The following is a 21,203-nucleotide window of genomic DNA, read 5'->3' as shown; positions in this document are numbered from 1 at the left end:
AACCACCATAGGGTTTACTTTGACTTGGTGTACTAAGATAAAGACTGAATTTTGTCTCCACAAGAGTTTTTCCCTAATATAGTGATTATAATGTAACTCTTTCATTGTAAGAAAAATATGCCACCTTTTGCAGTTTAGGCATACACATGGTTTACTTACATCCTTTATCTGAATAATCTTTGTTGAAAAATAAGAAATAAAGAACAGTTGGGTTTTTTTTTCAAAAGCTAAATGACATAGAAGATTGGGAATATTGCAGCTAGTTAGATGTTTTCAGTTTTGTTGATTTGCTCAGAAATACTTGTACACATGAGTGCACAGAGGGTAGAAGTCTCATTTCCCAAATATATTTAATCTAAAAAGAAGATAAGCTAAAGCCTAGTGCAAAATAATGTCTTTGTGATAAGTTTCTGATCTTTGCAGTCATAGTACTCAAAACAAAACAGAAAGAGAAGAAAAAAAAAAAAAAGAAATTAGCAGGAACAGGGAAGGCCCAATAACAAAGAAGTTTCTTAGAAGACTTAGGTTCAGATCTTGACTGAGTGAACCAAACCCTTGGCTTTTTGAGATGTAAGCCTAGAAGATAAAATTTGCATGAAAGTTTGTTGCGACGATGAGAAAGAACCATCCAGACAAAACCTGCACCCTCTTTCAGTAAAGCCCATGTTCGCTTTAAGGAACATGCAATCAGACATGCACTCATTTACATGCCTCAGTTTGGCGAACTTGAACATTTGCAGAAGTGTTTCTCTGAAACACTTAAATGATGCTTTAGGAACAATAACTGAGATGTGTTACAAAGGGCACTTTTTCTTCTTGTTCCTCATATTAAAACCCCTTACTCAATTTGAATATCAAAGTGTTTGCCACTTTTTCCACAACTCAAGATGACTGGTTCCCGGCTCCTTGCCCTCCTGGCTCCTTCTTCTCCTCATACTCAGTTTACAATAGAGATTAAGTGTCTGTTTTCTGTGCTTGTCTGATATATTTTTATCTTACTAGCAATTCAGATAGTGCAGGAGGGATTGGGTCCCCAGCAGGAACACTGCACACTAAGGATCCCTAAGTTTTCACCAATTTTAGCTACATTTAGAGAGATAAACTATCCTGATCCTTTATCTCTGGTTATTACTTTGTAATAGTATTAAACTGAGCAAGTGAAAAACAAACAAATTTTCAAAAAATGCATCTTCTGAGAAAAAAACAAATCACATTCTTCAGTCACATTTGCGTTGATTCAAAACTGTTAATATTATTTTGCTAAGTGCTTACAATAAAATCTATGTTTTCATTTTGCTTCATTCTCAGTCTGTTTGCAATTGAGTTGAAATTGCATTTTAGTTTGTTTTTCCTGTAATCTGAAACATGCCATCCTACATTCTTCATCTGGAAGGGTGTCTTCCCAGAAGTGTAATACTATCAAAGAATTTATGAAATAAGACCTTTTTGTTCCACAAAATAGTGCATTGACAGGTAGTGAACCAAAAATTATGAAACAGAATAGGTTTTGTAAGGCTTTCTGCTGCATGATATGTTTTGGGATTTAATTTTCTATCTCAAAATGACAAATCCTTTTATAAAAGGGTAATTCTGGGTTTCGTTTGGCTCACAGGCTTTTCAGTCTTTTTCACAGGTGCACTTGACATTGACAAGAGAAATAGAATAGATGCAAGAGAGGAAACACATCAGTTTTTACTTAGCAGTCCCCTAAAATGAAAGTAGACACATCTCTACTGCTATTTTTCCATGGCAAAGAAATAACACAGTTGTCTTCTGATGGCTTACTGTTTGTTTTTTACTATACTCTTTAATGTTTAATTTGTCATCTTCTGTCAATTGAAGGGACAGGAACCACCATTACTGTCAAAAAGACACTAAGCAGCTGTCACCTTTGTTTACAGTTACAGCTCGGATGAAAACCTGGTGTTACTGAGTTTCCAGGTGAGCTTTCCATACAGAGTGCCATGAGCCAGTGAGTACAAAGGGAAGCAAAAAATCCTACCCGGATTTAATGAAAGTTATTCCAGAGGCTGTAGGTGCTCTTACTTCCTAATATAAAACTAAAATACATCCATCCACTAAATGTTTTAAAAATGAGACAAGCAGAAAAGTTTAACATTTTCCTTTCTATATCAGAATCCTGAGGACTGATGTAAAAGGCAACGAAACTGGATCTTCTCACTTGAAGCATCCTTACTGCATTTTTGTTTCAGTCTACCTGTATATCCATTTGTCTCTTGTAGTTTAAATACATCTCTCCCCAAAATAAAAGCAAAACAATGTCTTTCTAATGGCCATATTTATGTAACAGAACTGTATTTTTACAAATCATGCATATGAAACCTTAGCTGAGGGTTGATGTTTTAAAATTATCCTGCAGCAAAGTTTCTCTTGCAGAGAATCCATGCAAGCTCCACTGATTTGAATTGTGTTGAAAACCTGAAAGGAAACAACTCATAAAATGTAAGGGTAATGTAATTTTAATCCTCATAAAGATTACTTTCTTACTTGAATTATGACCTTTTCAAGTTAAACCACAAATGACAGATGGAGACTGTGGTTGCAGTAGAGGAAGGACATAAAGTTACCCTGAACAAGAGGAAAATATGAATAGACTGTTAACTAAACCCAAATAGATGCAATACTGGGAGAGGTAAAGTATGCTGAAAAGCTACATCGTGGTTCCAGCAGCTTAATCTGGGCATTAAAAGGCAAAGCTTCGCAAGTAAGGGTGACTCAGAAGAAGGATTCAGGAAGAGAGACCCAGAAGGGTTTGTTAAAAGGAAAGTCAAAGCTAGAAGGAGGATTTTCTGTACTCCACATTTCTCCAAGAGGCTATTTCTCCTCAAAAATGACTTCCAACAACAGTGCTTTTCATGCCCCCTCCCTCCCCTGCAGAAGACACTAGGGAGCCACAGCATCATTCTTCTTTTGCTTCTTGTGATGAACATCTTCCTTGCTGAAAACTGTGCCAAGGGGACCTGTCCTTTTTGGAGAGCTCTTGTAGGCATCTAACCACTAAGTCTGGTGCCTTTCAACCCCTGTTCAGGAGTTGCCTACATTTGGGAGGCATTTGTGTTTTACTGATGGTAGTGTTCCACAAGTGCATAAAACTGGCCTTTAGCCAGGCCATGAATCCTGACACTGCTTTGCGTACTGCAGCATCGATGTGTGCATTTTTTCATCTCCTTCTTATCAGGATGTGCTCTCAGGAAAAGCAAGTTTAGAAGAAGATATGTTTGTGATTAGCCCCAACACAAAACTGAATGTCAGAGGTACTCAACAGCTTTATGAGCAGTGTGACAGATTTAATGGAAATTTTCACCTATACTCCTACCTCCCAAGTACATACAATTTCTGTAGGAATAGTGTCTAGGGCTAAGTTCCCTTACCCTGTGACAGCAAATAACTTCCACTTGCAAAGGCTCATTATTAGAGCTCTGTAGATACTTCCATATAAATAAAAATTTTCTATTTGGGGAAGTTTAGGGTTATTGGGCACAAAGGGGTGCGTGTCACTTGAGCAGGATTATTGAGGCAATAGAGTTCATGAATAGGTATTTACTATGGTAAGTCATAAATAGATAGCATTAAGGTGTTTTTTTTCCAAGAGCTTTGTGTCAGTACGTGCTTTTTCAAATTGCCCTGAAAACTAAAAAGTGTGTTTCATTCTTGATATAGCTTCATTAACAAGAAAAGAAATTTACCTGCGATAGATTTGCTTAAGGGTTTTTTTGCAGTTTTGATCATGCCATGTGCTCATTACTTGGAACACGTTTGCTCTGTGTCATGTGTGGGATAAGTTTATTAGGAACATATCTCTGACTTCTTTGCAATTCCTATTTTCTTGTGCCTTTTTCTGGGCTTCCAACAGCTCAGCTAGAAGCTCCTGAAAGACTGGCAACATCCGTTAACATTACTTGTTCAATACTGACTCTACCGATTTCTGAATATTTTAGCTGTTATTTGAAGCACTATGTCAAATTAATCAGATCAAGAAACAACAGAAACAAGCCTTCACTGAACTTCTTGCTGGTGTAGCTGTGCTTTTTCTGGATCTGCACTCAGTTTATTTTCAGAGTTGAGTATCTATCTACTCCTTCAGTAAAGACTTCACTTTTGCCAGGTCTCAGGAACCACTGACAGTTATTTTTGTGAAGTTATTATATATAGCAAGTTATTCGGTAAGAGCCTCTGTCAGAAATCACATTTTTCATCATAATGGTTATTTTCAGCTAGAGTTATCCAGCACCAAGGGCTGACGTCTCTGAGGGATTCACCTGTTATATTGCTCATGGGCTATGACCACACAGTTAAATTAAAGGTCTTATTTAACTGGATCTGAGGTTAAGTGACACCAGCTGAATGGCACCTACGTTTTGTAATCTAACCTGCTACAGCAGATGTGTCTTTCAAAGAGATGCTTGGATTAAACAGTGCAGATGATCAGAGTCCACAAGTAGGAGTGGGCCTGAACTCCCTTTTATTAAACAGCATAGATGTGCCCACAGTATCGACTGCTTCGCCTGGCACCCTTTTCAAGCCTCTACTACCACTCTTCACAGAACTCAGCTGCTCTGTCCTCAGCCTTTCTTGTCATCCATTGCCATTTCTTCATTTTTACAACCCTGTACTTGCAGCTTAATGGAAGTAAGCACGCATGCATTGAGGCATGAGTTCTTGCTTGCAGCTGCTAGCTACTGCTGCACTGTATAAAACATCAAGGTAAATCATAAGCTATTGTATCTGCATAGAAAGATCTCTATAGGCCAGACAGTGAAAGCATGGGTTTGCTTTGCAGACTGAAAAACTGAAACTAATTTTGCAGAATACAAGTGTCGTGGTTTAACCCCAGACAGCAATCAAAGCACCACACAGCTGCTTGCTCACTCCCCCTCACCCAGAGAGGTAGGGAGGAGAATTGGAAAGGAATGTAAAACTCAAGGGTTGAGATAAGAACAATTTAATAATTTAAACAGAATAAAAAGGTAAGAACAACAATAATGACAATAATAATAATAATTATTGTTATTATTATAATGGAAAGGTGGGGGGAAAGGATAAAATCCAAAGGAAAAGGAGAAAGAAAAACAAGTGGTGCACAGCACAAGTGCTCACCACCCGCTGACCGATGCCCAGCCAGTCCCAGAGCAACAACCCCCCTGCCCCAGCTAACCTGCCAGGTTTATACACCAAGCATGACGTCCCATGGTGTGGGTATCTCTTTGGCTGGTTCAGGTCAGCTGTCCTGGCTGTGTCCCCTCCCAGTCTCTTGTGCCCCTCCAGCCCTCTGGCTGGCAGGGTCTGAGAAACCTAAAAATCCTTGAGTTAGTGTAAACATTACTCAGCAACAACTAAAAACATCAGTGCCTTATCAACATTGTTCTCACATCAGAGCCAAAACACAGCACTGTACTAAGAAGAAAGTTAACTCCATCCCAGCTGAAACCAGGACAACAAGTGATGCTAAAAAGACAGTTGCAAACAGAACATTTTTTAATAACTTACATCTGGCAGAAATTGAAACTCAATATTTTTTATTTTTTGTTGTTGTTGTTGTTAGAAGAAGGCTTGCTACTTCTTTAGTCTGGTCTCTTCAGCCTGTAAACCAGTTCAAGCAACTGCAATCTGTCCCTGGTTGTCAATTACACATGGAGTTTTCCTTATATCCTGTTTATATCATGAATATACCAAGAACAATTGATTGTATGTTCTCATTTCCTCAGTTGAAAAAAAAAAATTAAAAATTCGGCCCTTACTTGCAATGGATCACTGTATAGTTGGGAGAAGGCAGGGTGAGTCAGAAAAGACTGGATTACAAGAAGCGAGGTCATGACATCTAAAGTAGACAGAATGGATTTAGCTTATGGGTGTCCTATGGAATAGTGTTTTCACACAGACAACAATTTAATTTCAATTTCTGATATGTGATTTTCTTTATGTTACAATAACATAGGAGGTGTGATAACATATAGACTGCAAAAAATACCAGAAAGCCATTCAGCAGGGAAAAAGTAGCTGTTCAAAGCTAGGAAGAAGTGACATCAGTAAAACACTACCATGATTCGGAGGGAGGAGAAGAATTTTCAGAATTTTAATGGATTCAGTTCATTCAGAGATAATCTATCAAACTACATAGGGTTTTTTCTTAGTTTGTTTAATAGAATTATATTCTTAATTTCTGTTTTGACATACTGCTTTTCTGTCTTGACATTTGTCTTCCAGGTTTTTAAGCCAAGTGTCCATGATATGATCCAGCTGGCTTGTAGGAATCAACAACCCGCTTGTGAATAATGGGTAAAAACGGATCCCACCTGGATGCTGAAACACTGGCAATGCTCCAGAATAAAGCTATCTCCATCACCCTCCCAGTTGTGTATACACTGGTGGCTATGATCAGTATCCCTGGCAACTTGTTCTCCCTTTGGGTGCTCTGCTGGCACATCAAGCCCAAAACACCTTCTGTTATCTTCATGATCAACCTAAGCATCACGGATCTCATGCTGGCCAGCTGCTTTCCCTTCCAGATTTCTTATCACATCCAAAGCAATCACTGGAGCTTTGGCAAGACTCTTTGCAGCCTTGTGACTGTGATGTTCTACTCCAACATGTATTCTTCCATACTGACCATGACCTGTATCAGCATTGAGCGGTACATGGGTGTGGTACATCCCATGAAATTGATCAAGTGGAGAAGAAAAAGGTATGCCCTGGCTGCCTGCCTAGGTATGTGGATTTTCTTGCTACTAGCCTTCTACCCGCTAGAAAGCACAGATCTGACCTACGAAGTGAAAGAATTGGGGATTATAACCTGTTTTGACGTCCTCAAATGGGAAATGCTGCCCAACTTCGCAGCCTGGGTAGCCTTTCTCCTCACGCTATTTGTTGTGCTCTTCCTGATCCCTTTTGTTTTAACAGTTGGATGCTATATTGGCACCATTCGGAAGCTTATTCAGACATCAAACAGATATGGTAACAGGCAGAAGACTAGATCCATATACCTGGCGATGATAGTCCTTCTGGTGTTCATCACTTGCTTTGCTCCCAATAACTTTATCCTACTTGTGCATATGATCATCCGCCTATTTTACGGCAGGAGTTTGTACCCTGCCTACAAGCTCACCTTGTGCCTCAGTTGCCTCAACAACTGCATAGATCCCTTCATTTATTATTTTGCATCCAAAGAATTTTACCAGAAATTCATGCAAGTGTTTCGCCCTAAGGTGCTGCTCAGTGACAGTTTGGAAACCAGAAGGGAAAGTTTATTCTCTGGCAGGACCATGTCAGCCAGGTCGATGTCAAGTGGACCGATGGATGGGTTAGAGGGAGTAAAGGTCTACTTGCAACGGCAGGAAAGTGTTTTTTAGCCTTTGATATCCCCAGAAGAAAGGCACCTCTGAGATCTGTGAGTCGACACAGAAAAAAATTATTTTTGAATGGCTTCCCTCAAAATACATTGCTCCAGTGACAGAACTTGAGCCATACTTATATTGTGCATCCTGCTTCAGTATTTTCTGGTAAGAAATGGAAGTATTAAAAGAACCGAGTTTACTCAAGACGGCACTGAAGCAAACCCAACACTGAGAATCAGGGGATGGCCTGAAATTAGTCCTACTGTGTAAAACCAAGGGATAAATTTTAAACAAAAATTACTTTCCAGTTGTATGATCTCTGTGTTTAACCAAAGGCTTGTGATTCTCAGTGAATGTGAAATATTACTGTAGGTGAATTAGACCGTACACTGAAATTTGATGTGGGGTAGGGGAGTTATTTTTCTAAGCAATGTGCTGGGGTTTGTGTTTGCGGGGTTTTTTTAATGTATTGCTTTCTCTCTTGTATTTCTATAAAAGAATGAGTAAAAATAGCTTGTCCATTTACCATTAATGCATAAAGTGTAGCCACTGTGAATTCACCACAACACTTACCCAACTGTTTATCAGAACCAAACCACACTAACCTTTGAAAAGGTTAGGTTGACTCATATTATTTATTTCAATTTTATACAGCAAAATATCTCATACAATGAAAGGAAAGACGGAACTAACAATGTTTGAGGCTACTTCAGCTGCTGAGTGGATTATGTTTTCATTTCTTGAAGTTATTAATTTCTCAGGAAAGGGGGGAGCGGTTGATTTAAGGAAACAGGTTTTCTCATATTGACCTACTACAGTAACAATGCTGCTGCTTGTACATGGTTGGTATCAACAAGCTATTTCCACCAATTCACTATGGGCTATACGCAGAAGCACCATCCCTCTTAGAAGATTATTTAACTTTATATAGTGCATGGACAGTGAGTTTATCTTCCTTACAGTGATGGTGTGGATTATTAATGAGATTTTCAGCTGGATAGATAAGAATTCAGCCACAGCCTGGAGTGCTTCTGTGCCAGCAGAAACCAGCTGAAAACACGTCCCTATGGCCAGATGTCAGAAACGTAACTTTTTTTCAAGAGGCAAACAGAAAGAAGAAGAAAATAATGAAAGCAAAGCTTGAGAATGGAAGATGTACCAAATACCTTGGAAACAGGCTATGGCAGGTTGAATGGGCAGTCCTGTGTTTGGGACTCATGTCTGAAATCTCCTTCTCCAGCTTGTTTGCGTATACTGGGGTCACATTTTAATTCTTCTCAGATCTCAACAACTGCTTGCATGCTTGGAAAGACAACTGCTACAGAATATGTGTTGGGGACAGACAAAGGCAAAGTTTTTCCTGTAGTTTTTATAGCTTTTTACCTACCTTTGGCCCTCATTGACAGCGAAGAGCCGAAACCCACCTGGCAGTGCCAGACAAGTTTCCCCTCACAAGCAAGACAAAGCTATAGGGGATGCTTTTGCTGCGCTGCAACTCCATCCAGCTCTGAGTAGGAGGCTGTCTTCAGTGCTGTGGATAGCTGGTTCTGATGCCACATGCTAGATTTATACTGATTTCTGAGCTCCTGTGCCTAAGGAAAAGGCAACATCTGGGGCCCTTAAAATCTGCCTTCTTTTCCCCTGTGTATGACATGATTAAACCACAATTTTCCACCACTAATAACCACAAATTTCTTCACAACAGAGGCTGGATAACCACAAAATCAGCTGTGAGATATCCCTATGTCTTATCTTCTGCTAATGTATCGTCAGTTATTGGAGCAGGATAAACATCAGTGGACCTGGTACTACCTTTCAAAAGACATCTGAAGTGTCTTGTGGCATTTCACAGTGTTAGTGTTAATTGATCTGCACATTTCTTGCCCACAAGGCCAACCTCAGTGACAGATATATAACTGGTCCAAACCTTCCCAGCAATTTGCCTGGAAGCTTCCCAGCACTACCAGTCTGTGTGCTGGGTGTATAAGGGCAGCGAGATGGGCCTCCTACTTTAAATCGCCTCATGTGTGCTGGAAGAGAGAAGCCCACTGAATACGTTCCTGTATGACTCCGAGGCTCTGAGCTCCTGCGTGAGCTCTAGCACATGCTCCAAAATGCCTGCTTGTGCCAGGACCTCCAAAGAAAGAGCAATGGCTCTTCCTAAACTGTCCCACATCTGTCAGGCAGCAATTTGGTTACTTATGTTTTGCAAACTTGTGTATTAATTTAGCAGTGCATGGTTTCACCTTGCTGTTCAAGTCCCTTCACCATCCACTTTCGCAGAATGCCAGCCAGCTTTCTCACTGTCAAAACTGCTAGCAGCATCTTGCTGGGGCAGAAATTTTTTCAGAGGTTATACTGTAATCCCTTTCCTTTTAGTATTTTTTTTAAAACATGCAAATATTTTTATAATGAAGACCATTACTTCTCCCAGTTCTAATGCAGATTTTCACTCTGCTTTATCTTGAACATGATCTTCAAGCACTTAGTGCCTCCAAAAAGGTGGTTGCAATATGTCTGAACTGTAACTGACACCAAAGAGAGTCAAAAGGGCAGAAACCTTGCACTTTGGACATCAACTGTTCTGTTTTGAAAAATACTGAATTCCTCCTTTTGCAAGAGAGAAAAGATGCTCACAACTGACTGAAAATGTTCTTCTCTCCCACCTCACACAGCTCTTCATAGCCCTCCATCCCTCTTCTGACATTGTCGAAAGAGGAACAGGAAGGATACCTCATTCAGGTACCTCTTCATGCCATTTTACTCACTAGCCTCTAGTTAGCTCAGATTAGGCAAAATTCCCATTTGGGTCAGTGGGATTTTTCCCTGAGAAAGGAATATAAAAATGAACCCAAACCCAGCATTCTTTGGAGTGCAATGGTGTATACTGTTACGTTTTGGAGGTTTATTTTAGAGAGGAGGAGAATAAATTATTTTTAAAAGTGGTCCAACATACTGTTCTTTGACACTGGAAATGTGTCCTTCTGGGGCATGCTAAGGTAGCAAGACTTCTACCCTCCTTGGTCAGTGGGTGTAAGTTGACATACATGTATATATGTATAAATATATACACATAAATATAGATTGCCATTTGAAAGATTTCCGAGTTCATATCTATATTGCCTTTGGTTCAGGAAATATGGGCTCTGGGCAACATGCTTACTTGATGGCCTCTGTTAATTCAATTTTACTGAGAAGACATGAATGTATAGGCTTCTTTTTGGTTTGGGGCTTTGGGTTTTTTTGTGTTTTGTGGGAGTTTTTTAATTATTTTTTAGCAATTTAATCTATAAATGTGCTTGGACTTCCTTGTATATATAATAATAATTAAAAAAACATTAAAAGGACATGATTTAAGATTCCTTTCTTTGTTTGCACCTGCCACATCTGAGAAACTTCCAAGCTTAGAAGAGAGCAGGGAAAACAAGTAATGAAATAAAATGAATTAATTTCCCATGGTTATTGTGCTTTTTTATATTTCTGTAATGTTTTAAGTCTCTTATTTTTCCCATACATTCTGAAGACTGATTTTTTTTTGCTTTGCATACCTGTTCATTTTTCCTAGTTTTATATGTATCTTAGAAGCTGGTATTGGCATACCCCCATCGCACAAATTTTAGAAGCAGCAATACTTGAATGAGATGTTGGCTAACTTGGAACCCTTCTCCTTGCCCAATAGGTGCACCAAATACATATGTTTTTAAATTTCAATGCATTTCTGAAGGGGGCTGGCAATGAGGCCCCATGCCACCCCCAGCCAGGACCAGCCAGGGACATCGGGACAGCCCCAGCCCTGGGCATTGGGCACCTCCCTGGGGATGGGTCATGGGCATCACAGGTGGGCCCAGCTTGGCAGAGCCCACGGCAGGCAGGGCTGTGGGGAGCTGGAGACCAGCCCTGCCGTGGCACTGCTGGGGCAGGGGCTGGCTAGCTCTGACATGAGGTCTTGGGCTGTGGGCAGGGGAGGGGAGCAGGGACAGTCTTCCTTGATAAACATTCCCCAGATGGACTGTGATCCATTTGGGGTTCAGTGTCTGTTTGGCTACATCTGTGCTGATACATGAGAGGGAAAGAGATCATCCTGAAGCCACTCAACCATCTTTTGTCATTTTTTCCAGTTCAAAGTGTTTAAAATAACGTAAGGTCTACACTGATACTCATCAGAGTGGTGTTTCCTTAAGGAGACGTTGTTATATGTAAGAATATGTAAGTATATAAGGGTATATACTACATATGCAAAGGTGTGTGGGAAAACATGAATGTTTGAGGGTGAAATTCAGCACTGGAAAGTGTGAGGTAATACACATGGGGAAATCCAGTCATAGCTTTGTGTACCAAATGATGTTACTGAGCAGTGACCACTTTGAATCATAATACATAATGCCATGCATCATCTCGGTATTGTAGAAATCCATGGTTCACCCACACCTTGTTTACTTAGTGCACTTCTGGTCTCTTCATCACAGACAGGACCTACAAGAATTAGAAAAGGTCAAGAGAAGGGCATGTGGGATGAATTTAAAACCTTACAAGTTAAATAGTTTAGGAGTCTTCAGCTGAGGAGAGACAATGTGAGGTAGGTAGGAAAGAGGTCCACAAAACCCTCATTGAAGTGCAGAAGCTGGCTGGGATGAGTTTCACTGCCTTTGCCCAAGCAAGAACTAGGGAATAACATATTAAGAGAATGAAATCCGTGCTCAAAATGAGGAAAAGTTAGTATCTCTCCTCATAACACATAGTATAACTGGGGAACACCTTGCCAAGGTTGTTGTGGATGTACATATAACATGGGTCCACAGAGAGACTGGAAAAGCACCTGAAAAAGAAATCTGTTCTAGGTTACTAAATAGGCTATCACGACAGACTCAGGAAAACCCCTAAGATTAAAATGGTCAGAGGTTGGAGGAGGGGAAGTGACACTGCGATGGCCCTGTTCTTCCTTCTCTTGAAATGCCAGTGCTTGAGGCAGAACACTGTAAGGTAGGCAGCCCCTTGGCCCCGCTCTAGTCAGTCTCACGCCCCTGTTTAAGTCCTGCCAGAGCTGCCTGGAGCATGGCCTCTCCTACCCTGCCCGCTGGGGTGCCGCCAGTGGGGGTTCAGCAGGGAGCTTTGCCTACTACTCTCTTGGAAGAGCCTATCCCAGAGCCAGGGAGGGAGCTGGGAGCCCCTGTCACTGAGCGCTGTTGGCAAGTCACAGTATCACAGGATGGCTGAGGTTGGAAGAGACCTCTGGAGGTCACCTTGTCCAACCACCCCTGATCAAGCAGTTCCTCATGTTCACTAAAGATGAACTTGGGTGTCACCCTTCAACAAACCCCTCCAGCTGCTGGTAACAGCTAACACATTTTGTTTCACAGCATAACATTATTAATTCAATCTCTAACATCTTTTCTCACCTCTGCTCTCATTTTTTCCATCACTCGACTCTCCTGAAAGCTGCTGCTGTTGGAGCTGACTAGCAGCAGACCTCACTGTCCTCTTGGGGCAGGGCCATTTGCAGTTGCTGGCTTTCTTTCAACTTCTCAGGCAGCAGCCCAGTCTACTCTTAAAAGCTGTCATAGCTACATTAGTGAAGAATATGATTCCCTGGAGTGCATTGTCACAAATACGCCAGCAAATACCCTCTAGCACCCCTTTGCTGAAAGAGTACGTAATAAAGTCTTTTTCAATAACCTGACAAGTTCCTCTAGAGAAGCTGATTTAAGATTCTGACAGGATCTTGTCCTGGCGATGTCCATGAGGAGAATCTTTATATCGGCAAAATTTTTTAGACGTATCTAAAGCTGCCGTTCTTTTAAGTACCCAAAATGAAAATTCTAATATAAAACAACTCTCACAAGAACAATTAGAATATAAGCCATGGCTATTGTATTTAATAACTAAATCCATCCTGAAAAAAAAAGAGGAACTTGTTATTGGAATTAATCTTGTGCTGTCTTTCCTCATTTACACTGCAGTTCATAGTATTAAAAGGATTTATTGAGAGCAAAATTTCAATCAGACTATTAGTCTTGATATATTTGGAGTAATTTCATTCTGGATTAAATTTCTGCAAGTAGGTGTTCCCTTGTCAAATCTATAAAAGGTAATGATAGAGTGCATAACAAAATAGAACGTAATGCTTGGTTGAGATACTCTTTTTTAAAGCTTGGGGGTTTCATTTGACAAAAAAACACTGCCTGCCTAAAGTCTGGACTCCTACTGAAGTCATGATCTTTCACTACTTCATTGTAAGTCTTACAACTTGTAGTATTTTTCCTTAAAAGTCTAAACAGCTGGAATATGTTATCAAATGAGGAGACTCTCAGGCGTCTTTAATTATAAAACAAGAAGTTCAGAGCTGCCAGACAGAATATCTTTCTAGCTTTTAGCATAAATAAATACCTCACCCCCCTGTTTGACTGTCTTGGCTCATGATGGTGTCTGCAGTCAGTCTTCTCCTTCTGCAGAAATTTTACGGCACTGGGACACTGAGCTTCTCCTCCTCCAGTTTCTGTGGCACTGCCCACATGACCTGGCTCTGGCATGTCACAGTTACTCACATGCAGAAATTAAAATGTGCATGTTGTCCTGCTGGGAGCTACCAAGGCTAATAGTCCTTTGAAGCTTTTCCCAGCATGTTCCACACCCTTAACTGATGTTGTTGGATACAGTGAGGTACCAGAAAAATAGGGAAGCATTTTGTCGAGTGCCTTGAATCTGAGGAAAAGTAAAGGTTTGGCTCCTCTACTGTATACCTGAGCAGCCTTGTCAAAGGAGAAAGGACAACAGACTTAAGGGAGATATAAACAGATTCAAGCTAGATATGGGAGAGGGGTTGAAGAAGTAACCTCTGTGGCAGCTCTGGGGAGAAATACAGTGCAAGTTTCAGAAAAGATCCAGAAAGTTAATCTCTGCAGGAGGCCATCTGTGTTTAAGAGAATGTCTGTAAATAGTTTTCTTCATAAACAGACAGTTTCATTTTAGAAACATGGAGCCCTCTCAGCACGAAAGCTGGAAGCAGTCACAAATCTGCAGGTCTCTGCTGTAAGGAAAGGAATGTGATTAACAGACAAGTAAACCGCTACCTAGATACAGAGCAAACATCTCACAGAGGGACTCAGATCTCTGGAAATGGGGGCTCACCAGGCACAAAAGCTGCACCTTATCTGATCAAAAGTAGATCGCAAGTGTTGCTTTTATTGCTTGGCAGCATTCATGTTAAATGCCTTCTCTGTTCCCAAACCCTATGTGATAGCTGCTTTGTCTGTTGGTTGCATTCAGACATCCAGACGTTTGTAGACTTCCATGTTACTACGGACCCACACTACAAAAGCAATGCTGGTATCACAGGACTGTTACCACCTTCTTCTTAACAACTCTCACCAGATTTTGCCATCTTCATGCTTGTAACAGCAGTTCGTTCATCTGATGTAGGCTCATGACCTAGGAAACAATATCCCTGGGGACCTCAGCAAACATTTAAATAAGCTGCAGGTCTTTCTCACCTCCCCAAACCCATATGACTCCAGAAAATAAAGGAAAATATTTAAGTTGAATGACTGGAAGCCTCTTCCCATCATTTTCCTCTACGAAGAATCTCTCCACATTCCCAATTAGAAACTCTTTATGGAGGTGCAATGGCTTTTTCTCCTTCAAAAAGTTTCAGCACTCCAACACTGATGGTTCATTTTCCCTGGTTCCTCATTATTGTCCACAGGCTGACATTTTTCTTTTCCCTATTTCACCTTGAATTCCATAGTATATGTAGAATTCATCAGTATCTCACCCCATTCTGATGACTAATGCAAACTACTCTGTATAGTCTCACCTAAAATATGCATATATTACAGCTTTTTTAACGAGGCAACTATTCCCACCTATTGCTGGTAAAAAGAAACCTCTAAAGGAGTACAAAAATAAGATAAAATACAACTGATAGATTTTCTTCAATTGATAAATCTGATCAGATTGAGAAGATAGAAGGCAAAAATAAAACCTTTAATCTGACAGTATTTCAGTTTTTATTTCGTATTCAGCAAAAGCTTTTTAGGTCACAGAGTGGAATTATTCCTGTTCTTACAACCATGCAGACTTACTGGATGGGCCTCAAGCTCTGTTACAAACATATGCTATCACCTATTAACGTGCTTATGAAGTCTCTTTATAGCTCTAATCTCTATGCAACTCTTTCCAAATATTGCTAGGCCTATTGACATTAATATTGGCTCTGATTGCCCCATATGTACACACATGCATGCATATCCTGTTACACTAAGTAATCCTTATACTTAAAATCAGTACTTCGAGTGCTTGTGGTGAGTGGTCTTTAGTCCTTAAAAGTTGCAGCTCTCTACAGTTATTTGAAAGTCAGCGAGCGTTCAAGTAGAAAAATTATGGGATGCACTGCCCTCTTGTGGAGATTTCGATAATGAAGATGTTCTTAACAGCTCCACAAACGTTCTTGACCTTGGAGCATCGAGAGTCATTTTCTGGAAGAACTGGGATTCCAGCTGAGCCAATAAACCTTCCTTTCTTTGCATCTTACCTTCATTTTCCCTAACTTTATACCGTTGTCTTTGCAGTAATCATTATACTGTATCAGTAGAAGGAAGACTTGTTTTTCATATTTAGGCAAGTATATATTTGTATCTTACACCACGTATGTGTACATGTGTTTTATATGAATACGCACACATATATAGCATATGCACGTTGTGTATGTAAGATATACATTATGTACACACACACATTTTCTGAAAATATTTTATGAACTTGTTCATGTGTTTTTCAAATACAAACAGTTCAGAAACAGTAGTCTTTATAGTCTGATACAGTATTTTTCCCTAGAGGTTATGTAGGTGTTAGCAGGAGTGAGACAGGGGCAATGCTGACATGAGAGGTGGAACTACCCATGCAGCACAAGCCAGCCGTGTGACTTCCAGAGAGGCTTGGAGACTTGATATAATCCACTGCCCCTCAAACACGCAGATAACTAGGGGTGTTGTCAGCAGACACTTAGCCTCTTGTCCCAGCGAATACAAGGTTGTTAGGCATTGCCCTGTCTTCTCCTCTGAGGATGGTCGTTGGCCTCAAGCTAACAGCACAGAGAAAGCGAACCGCAGAGCAGAAGTTGCTTTCAGCAACAGACACTGGGCTGTGGCAACAGCTGGGAAAGACATCGCTGGAAGCATATGTTACTGTGATGCTGCTTCTGCATCATGTAAATTGGGTTGTGCTCGGAGCACACCATTTCATCCAGGAAAAGGCTATAGCACACATTTGATATCAGGTGGAAACTAGCAGGAAGGAAGCGTTCTTTTCTTTCTTCTGCCCTGTACTGCTGCTGTGGACCTGGCAGCTCATCCTCTCAGACAACACAGGGACAAAACCTGGCACTCCATGCTCCTCTCACTAAGATTTAGTTCTCTTCACAATGAGATCTTTTTTCAAGACTCTATGCTTCTCCATTTTGCAATACCTTCTGTGTGGCAGAGGCCAAAAGCAAAGCAGCTAGTCTGAATCCCTGACATCCTTTCTTTAATTGCTCTTGGAGGGAAGCTCTTTACACTATTTAAATATGCTGGCCAGAGATGCTTCACTGGGGCTTGGATAACGATCTCTGTTTTGCTAAAAGATGCTTTGTGAATGGCCACATTCTCCTCCTGGGCATTGCTACACCCCTGTTGGCTGTAGCTGCTGCTTCTTGTCCCATGAGATAGACATGGAGCTTCCTGAGAGATAGGCTGGCATTCCTCTGGTACTAGTTATACTGCACTCCCTCAGCAGTTGTGATGTTTCCTCCCAAGCAAGGCATAATGTCATTTGATAGCTGTGTGGGATAAACATATGCAAAAACATTTACAGGGATATTACACACCATACAGCTCATGTATTTAACTTAAAATCTTATTTATACTGACTTCCTGTGGTTTCCCCAAAATACTTCTGTAGGCTTGTAATACCACTCTACTTCAAATAGAAAGGAAATTCTGGGATGTGATCATGTAGACACACTGAGCTATTGCAGGCCTTCCAAGCTGGATAGAAGAGGAGGAGGGAGCATTTAGACCGGAGCTGAAGAAAACTGAATTGGTAAGGGTTCTTAAAAATGCATTATAGAACACAGAGCTAAACAATCAGAGGGGTGAAAGAAAACTAGGGTACCTGCTCTGAAAGCACTCCTCGAGTCTGTAAAAGTGGCTCTTGAAAGTCTTATGAGTTTCCAGTAAAACTGCAGCAGTACTCTGCAGGAAGCAATGACAAAATAATTTGAGGGTAAACAAGTACTTCTGTTTTATACACCTTGCAAGGATCTGAATTTACTAAAAAAATGTAGAATATCTCTTCATAACCCACAAATACAGAGGAACATGTAAAACAATCTTAAAAGATCAAGGAGATAGAGTGTAACATGAAGCAGGTAATTCTTTGCTCAGAAGACTGCTAGCTAAATACCAGTTGTACATAGGAAGATAAAAATAAAACATAGCACAGGTGATGTTAAATGACACAATGACGTTTTTAAAGAGAGGAGAGCTCTTGATGATTAGCTGGTGAAATAGAATCCATCTGTAAACCACTAATATTCTTTTCCCTATAGTAAAAGAAAAAAGAGATATTAATTACTTCATGAACTGTGCAGACACATTGAACAATGGCAAGGATTTCAATGGCAGAAAAAGGCTCCTTGAAAAATGTAAGTCTGAGCTCTTGGAGTTAATGTGGTTATCCTAGAAAAGCCCAGCTGCCTTGTGAAAGGTTAAACGTTCATCCTCTTCATAGCAGCATCCCTAGGATTCACTCTTCATAATGGAAACGCATTGCTCCTCAAACAAGCTGATCTTGTACTTGCACAGGTGAGTGCAAATAATACATCCAAGCTGAAACATGTACACTCATTGTGATATGCCTAAAAGTAGGTACAAGAATTTGATTAATCACAGTGTTCTTTACATGTTTGAAGGTATTACTGTGATGGCCATAGTGTAAAATGCATAGTCAAAAAAGCAGAGAAGTCCAGAAAAAAAAGTATTGAGGAAAAATCTCTGCAGTTCAGAGATCTAACTGCTATTTTGCTTTTGTCCAAAACACCTCAGATATTTGAAAATGTCAACAGTTTCATAACTAACCTTGGACAAGCTAATCTTTGACTAGCACAGCCAGCCCAGACAGACACTTTTCTGATAACTGCTGGTGTCATTGATCTTCACCTCGGTCAGCTCGGTGCAGCCTCACACTTGTTCTGCCTGACTCCTGCAAGGCTGCTGTGGAGCAGTTAATAATGATTACTTGTCCAACCTCTTCCAACTGTGGTAGCTTATGTGATGTGGTTTAGCTTTTCTCACAGGGTTCTTTAGTTTGACATTTTAGACCAGCACAAATAAGATAAATGTAAACGAAAGCATGTATTTCAACAGCTTCATGGTTTTGTCTTTTAAATAAACTAAATCACTCTTGTCACCTTAGTTTATCAGAATAGCAAACTTAGTAATTACCACTCCTTAAAAAATAATAATCAAAAAGCCACATCACATTTTCTTCACATAAAAATCTCCTTTTGTGATCTCCATTTTTGGACATTGTCTGAATTTTCATTGAAAAGAATCTATAGAGTTTCTATATATTTCTTTACTTATTTATTGTACCTTCAAAAAGTCTGTTGCACAAAGCAGAGGAGGACTATACAAGCAGAATTCAAAGGAGGCAAGTCATGCTTGTCTTACTCTTAATGGGATGCTGCATGTAAGAAAAATGAGTTATGTTGCACACATCTCTAGAGGATCTACAGATAACTAGAGACAGATCCATGTTCCTTTATTGCCTATCAAAACAAGCTGGCAGGAACAGAAGGTGTTCTGCCTCATCAAGCCTGTTCTTATATGTACAGATGCATTGGGTTGGAGTCAACTTCATTGCTTCGCTTCTGTGCCAGTGGAACTATACTGTAAGACTGAATAAAATGAGAAAAAAGAAGAAAATTAGGCCCATTGGTTTGAGATGGAAGACTTTGCATTACCATCTTACTCCTCTGGAGTGTCTGAAACTAGTTTATTGGGCTTGCTTCTATCCCAGACAAAGCAAGGCATAGTATAGAAAGATTACTCTGGATCAGAAGTGTGTCCCAAGATTAAGAAGCATCCATACAATTGCAATTTCCTTTTCTTTGGTTAGTATTGCAGTCACATTGATGATGTACACATATTAGGATTTACAATTATGCTAAATTTGCAGGCATCAGAGGTAGAGATGTAATATTTTTCCAAGTGGAGTAATTCCACACCTTTGTCCTATGTGTGCCAGGAAACACAGGCTGCTCTTTCTTGATGAGATCCTTGTCCTTTTATTCAGTTGAAAATTGTATTAGTACCATATGAAAGATGCTCTGGTTTCCACCTCTGTAGTATCTTTCAAACCTCCTTGTTTGCAAGTAGAAGTGCCACAGCTCACAGCCCTGAAAAAAAGAGCAGTGAGTTTGTTCTGACAAGCTCTGTGACAAGCACAATTCTTCTCTTGGTTTTACACAGCCTCTTCTTTCCTAGTAGGCTCTCCAGCTATCTCAGAACTGTTTTCAGTATTACGGATTTACAGAGGACAGCTGTCTACATTCACAGTTGTATTTAATCTAAGCATTCTAGTTCCATTTTCAATTCAGTATAATTTCTCTAGGTTCTTAGTATTTTTTAACTATTTGGGCAAAAATGAGCCTAAAGATAAATTTTCAGTTCTGCTCGCAACCTGCTGCCACACATAAAAAAAACTAATTTAAAAATATTAATGTGGATACTTTGGATGATGTAATAACCAGTGAGGTTATGGTAACAAAAGGCTGATCTCCACGGACCATGACAGGAGCAGGAGGTTCAGCCCAAGCAGCCCCGCAGGGGCAACAGAGCCCCCTACCCCAGCCCCTCCCGGTGCCACAGGAGCCTCACCTAAGGTCTGCTACCGGAGGGGTCCACACTGCTTGTGTACATATGGATGGATGGATGGATGGGTGGGTGGGTGGGTGGATGGATGGATGGATGGATAGATGGATGGATGTGTGTGTATTTCCCACTGACAGATTGTCACCCCAACCAGCCAGCAAGGGCAAAGGGAAGAGACCTTTGCTGCTGCTGTTTGTGTGAGCGCTGAGCGTGCCTGCCCGCATTGCTCTGTGCGGTTTGCCGTGCATCAACATATATGCATGCGGCTGCCTTGCTCCCTTGGGCTGCCAGGTTCGGCAGCCCCTGACACCATCCATGAGACATGTGGTCCTGGAGATGGATGACAAGAGACTCAGTTATTCAATGCATAGTACAATTTCAATGAATGAGTGATGTTTTTAATGGTAGAGTACGTATTTTACTTTCTTACTAGCCAACTGAGAAAACACACGGCTTCGTGCTATTTTTAAGTCATTGGGAATAAATCTTGAGGTTTTACGCTGAACTTTTTCTGTTGGCTTAAAAGGCTAAATGGGGTACAGCTAGGATTTTTAAATGAAGGTAATAAAAATCAGATTATGTTAATAGTACCTCTGACGGAAAAAAAGGCACGATATCGCGCAACGCTTCATTCAGCAATCCCGCGAGCGGGGCAGGCGGGTGCTACCCGCGGCTCCCAGGGCTGGCCCGCCCGGGCCGCCTCACTGTCTTCGTCGCGGCCGGCCGCAGGTACCGCACAGCCCGGTAACCACCGCGGGGCCCGCAGCTCCGAGCCAAGCCGAGCCAAGCCGCCCCACCCGCACGGCCGGCCGCGCCACCCTCCCGCCCGCCGGGCCCGCAGCCGCCGAGGCAGAGCCCCGGGGGCGGACGGACCGGCCGGCCCAACCCCGCTCTCCCCGCGGGGCCTGCGCAGCTCCCAGGGTGGCCCCGCCCCGGCCCCGCC

The 21,203-nt window shown here is 41.1% G+C and overlaps 1 protein-coding gene and 1 long non-coding RNA gene across 12 annotated transcripts in view; one reads left to right on the top strand and one right to left on the bottom strand.

Moving 5' to 3' along the window:
• The window catches only part of P2RY8 (P2Y receptor family member 8), a 36,682-nt gene extending 25,983 nt beyond the window's left edge, over window positions 1-10,699 (top strand). For 5 of the 7 annotated variants that reach the window (XM_056328204.1, XM_056328205.1, XM_056328206.1 and 2 more), the window contains one exon: window positions 6,226-10,699. In XM_056328204.1, coding sequence (XP_056184179.1) covers window positions 6,294-7,367 — 1,074 coding nt within the window. In that variant the 5' untranslated portion in view covers window positions 6,226-6,293 and the 3' untranslated portion in view covers window positions 7,368-10,699. Of the gene's footprint in view, window positions 1-2,397; window positions 2,464-6,225 lie in introns of all 7 variants that reach the window. The other 2 variants (XM_056328209.1, XM_056328207.1) reach the window with 1 other exon arrangement.
• LOC130144474 (uncharacterized) lies at window positions 10,082-21,111 on the bottom strand. 5 transcript variants are annotated; one of them, XR_008820146.1, is made up of 3 exons: window positions 20,852-21,089; window positions 17,499-19,785; window positions 10,082-11,825 (listed from the first exon to the last, which is right to left on the bottom strand). It is a non-coding gene; the product is annotated as an uncharacterized LOC130144474 (long non-coding RNA). The 5 variants fall into 5 exon arrangements; XR_008820145.1 differs by lacking the exon at window positions 10,082-11,825 and adding an exon at window positions 15,311-17,163 and having other exon boundaries at window positions 17,255-19,785; window positions 20,852-21,091; XR_008820144.1 differs by lacking the exon at window positions 10,082-11,825 and adding an exon at window positions 15,311-17,163.
• Between the last annotated feature and the right edge of the window lie 92 nt (window positions 21,112-21,203).

Source organism: Falco biarmicus, chromosome 2, assembly GCF_023638135.1.
Source record: "Falco biarmicus isolate bFalBia1 chromosome 2, bFalBia1.pri, whole genome shotgun sequence".
NCBI lineage: Eukaryota > Metazoa > Chordata > Aves > Falconiformes > Falconidae > Falco > Falco biarmicus.
The sequence above is the reverse complement of the archived record's forward strand: the minus strand, read 5'-3'. Positions and strand labels throughout refer to the sequence as shown.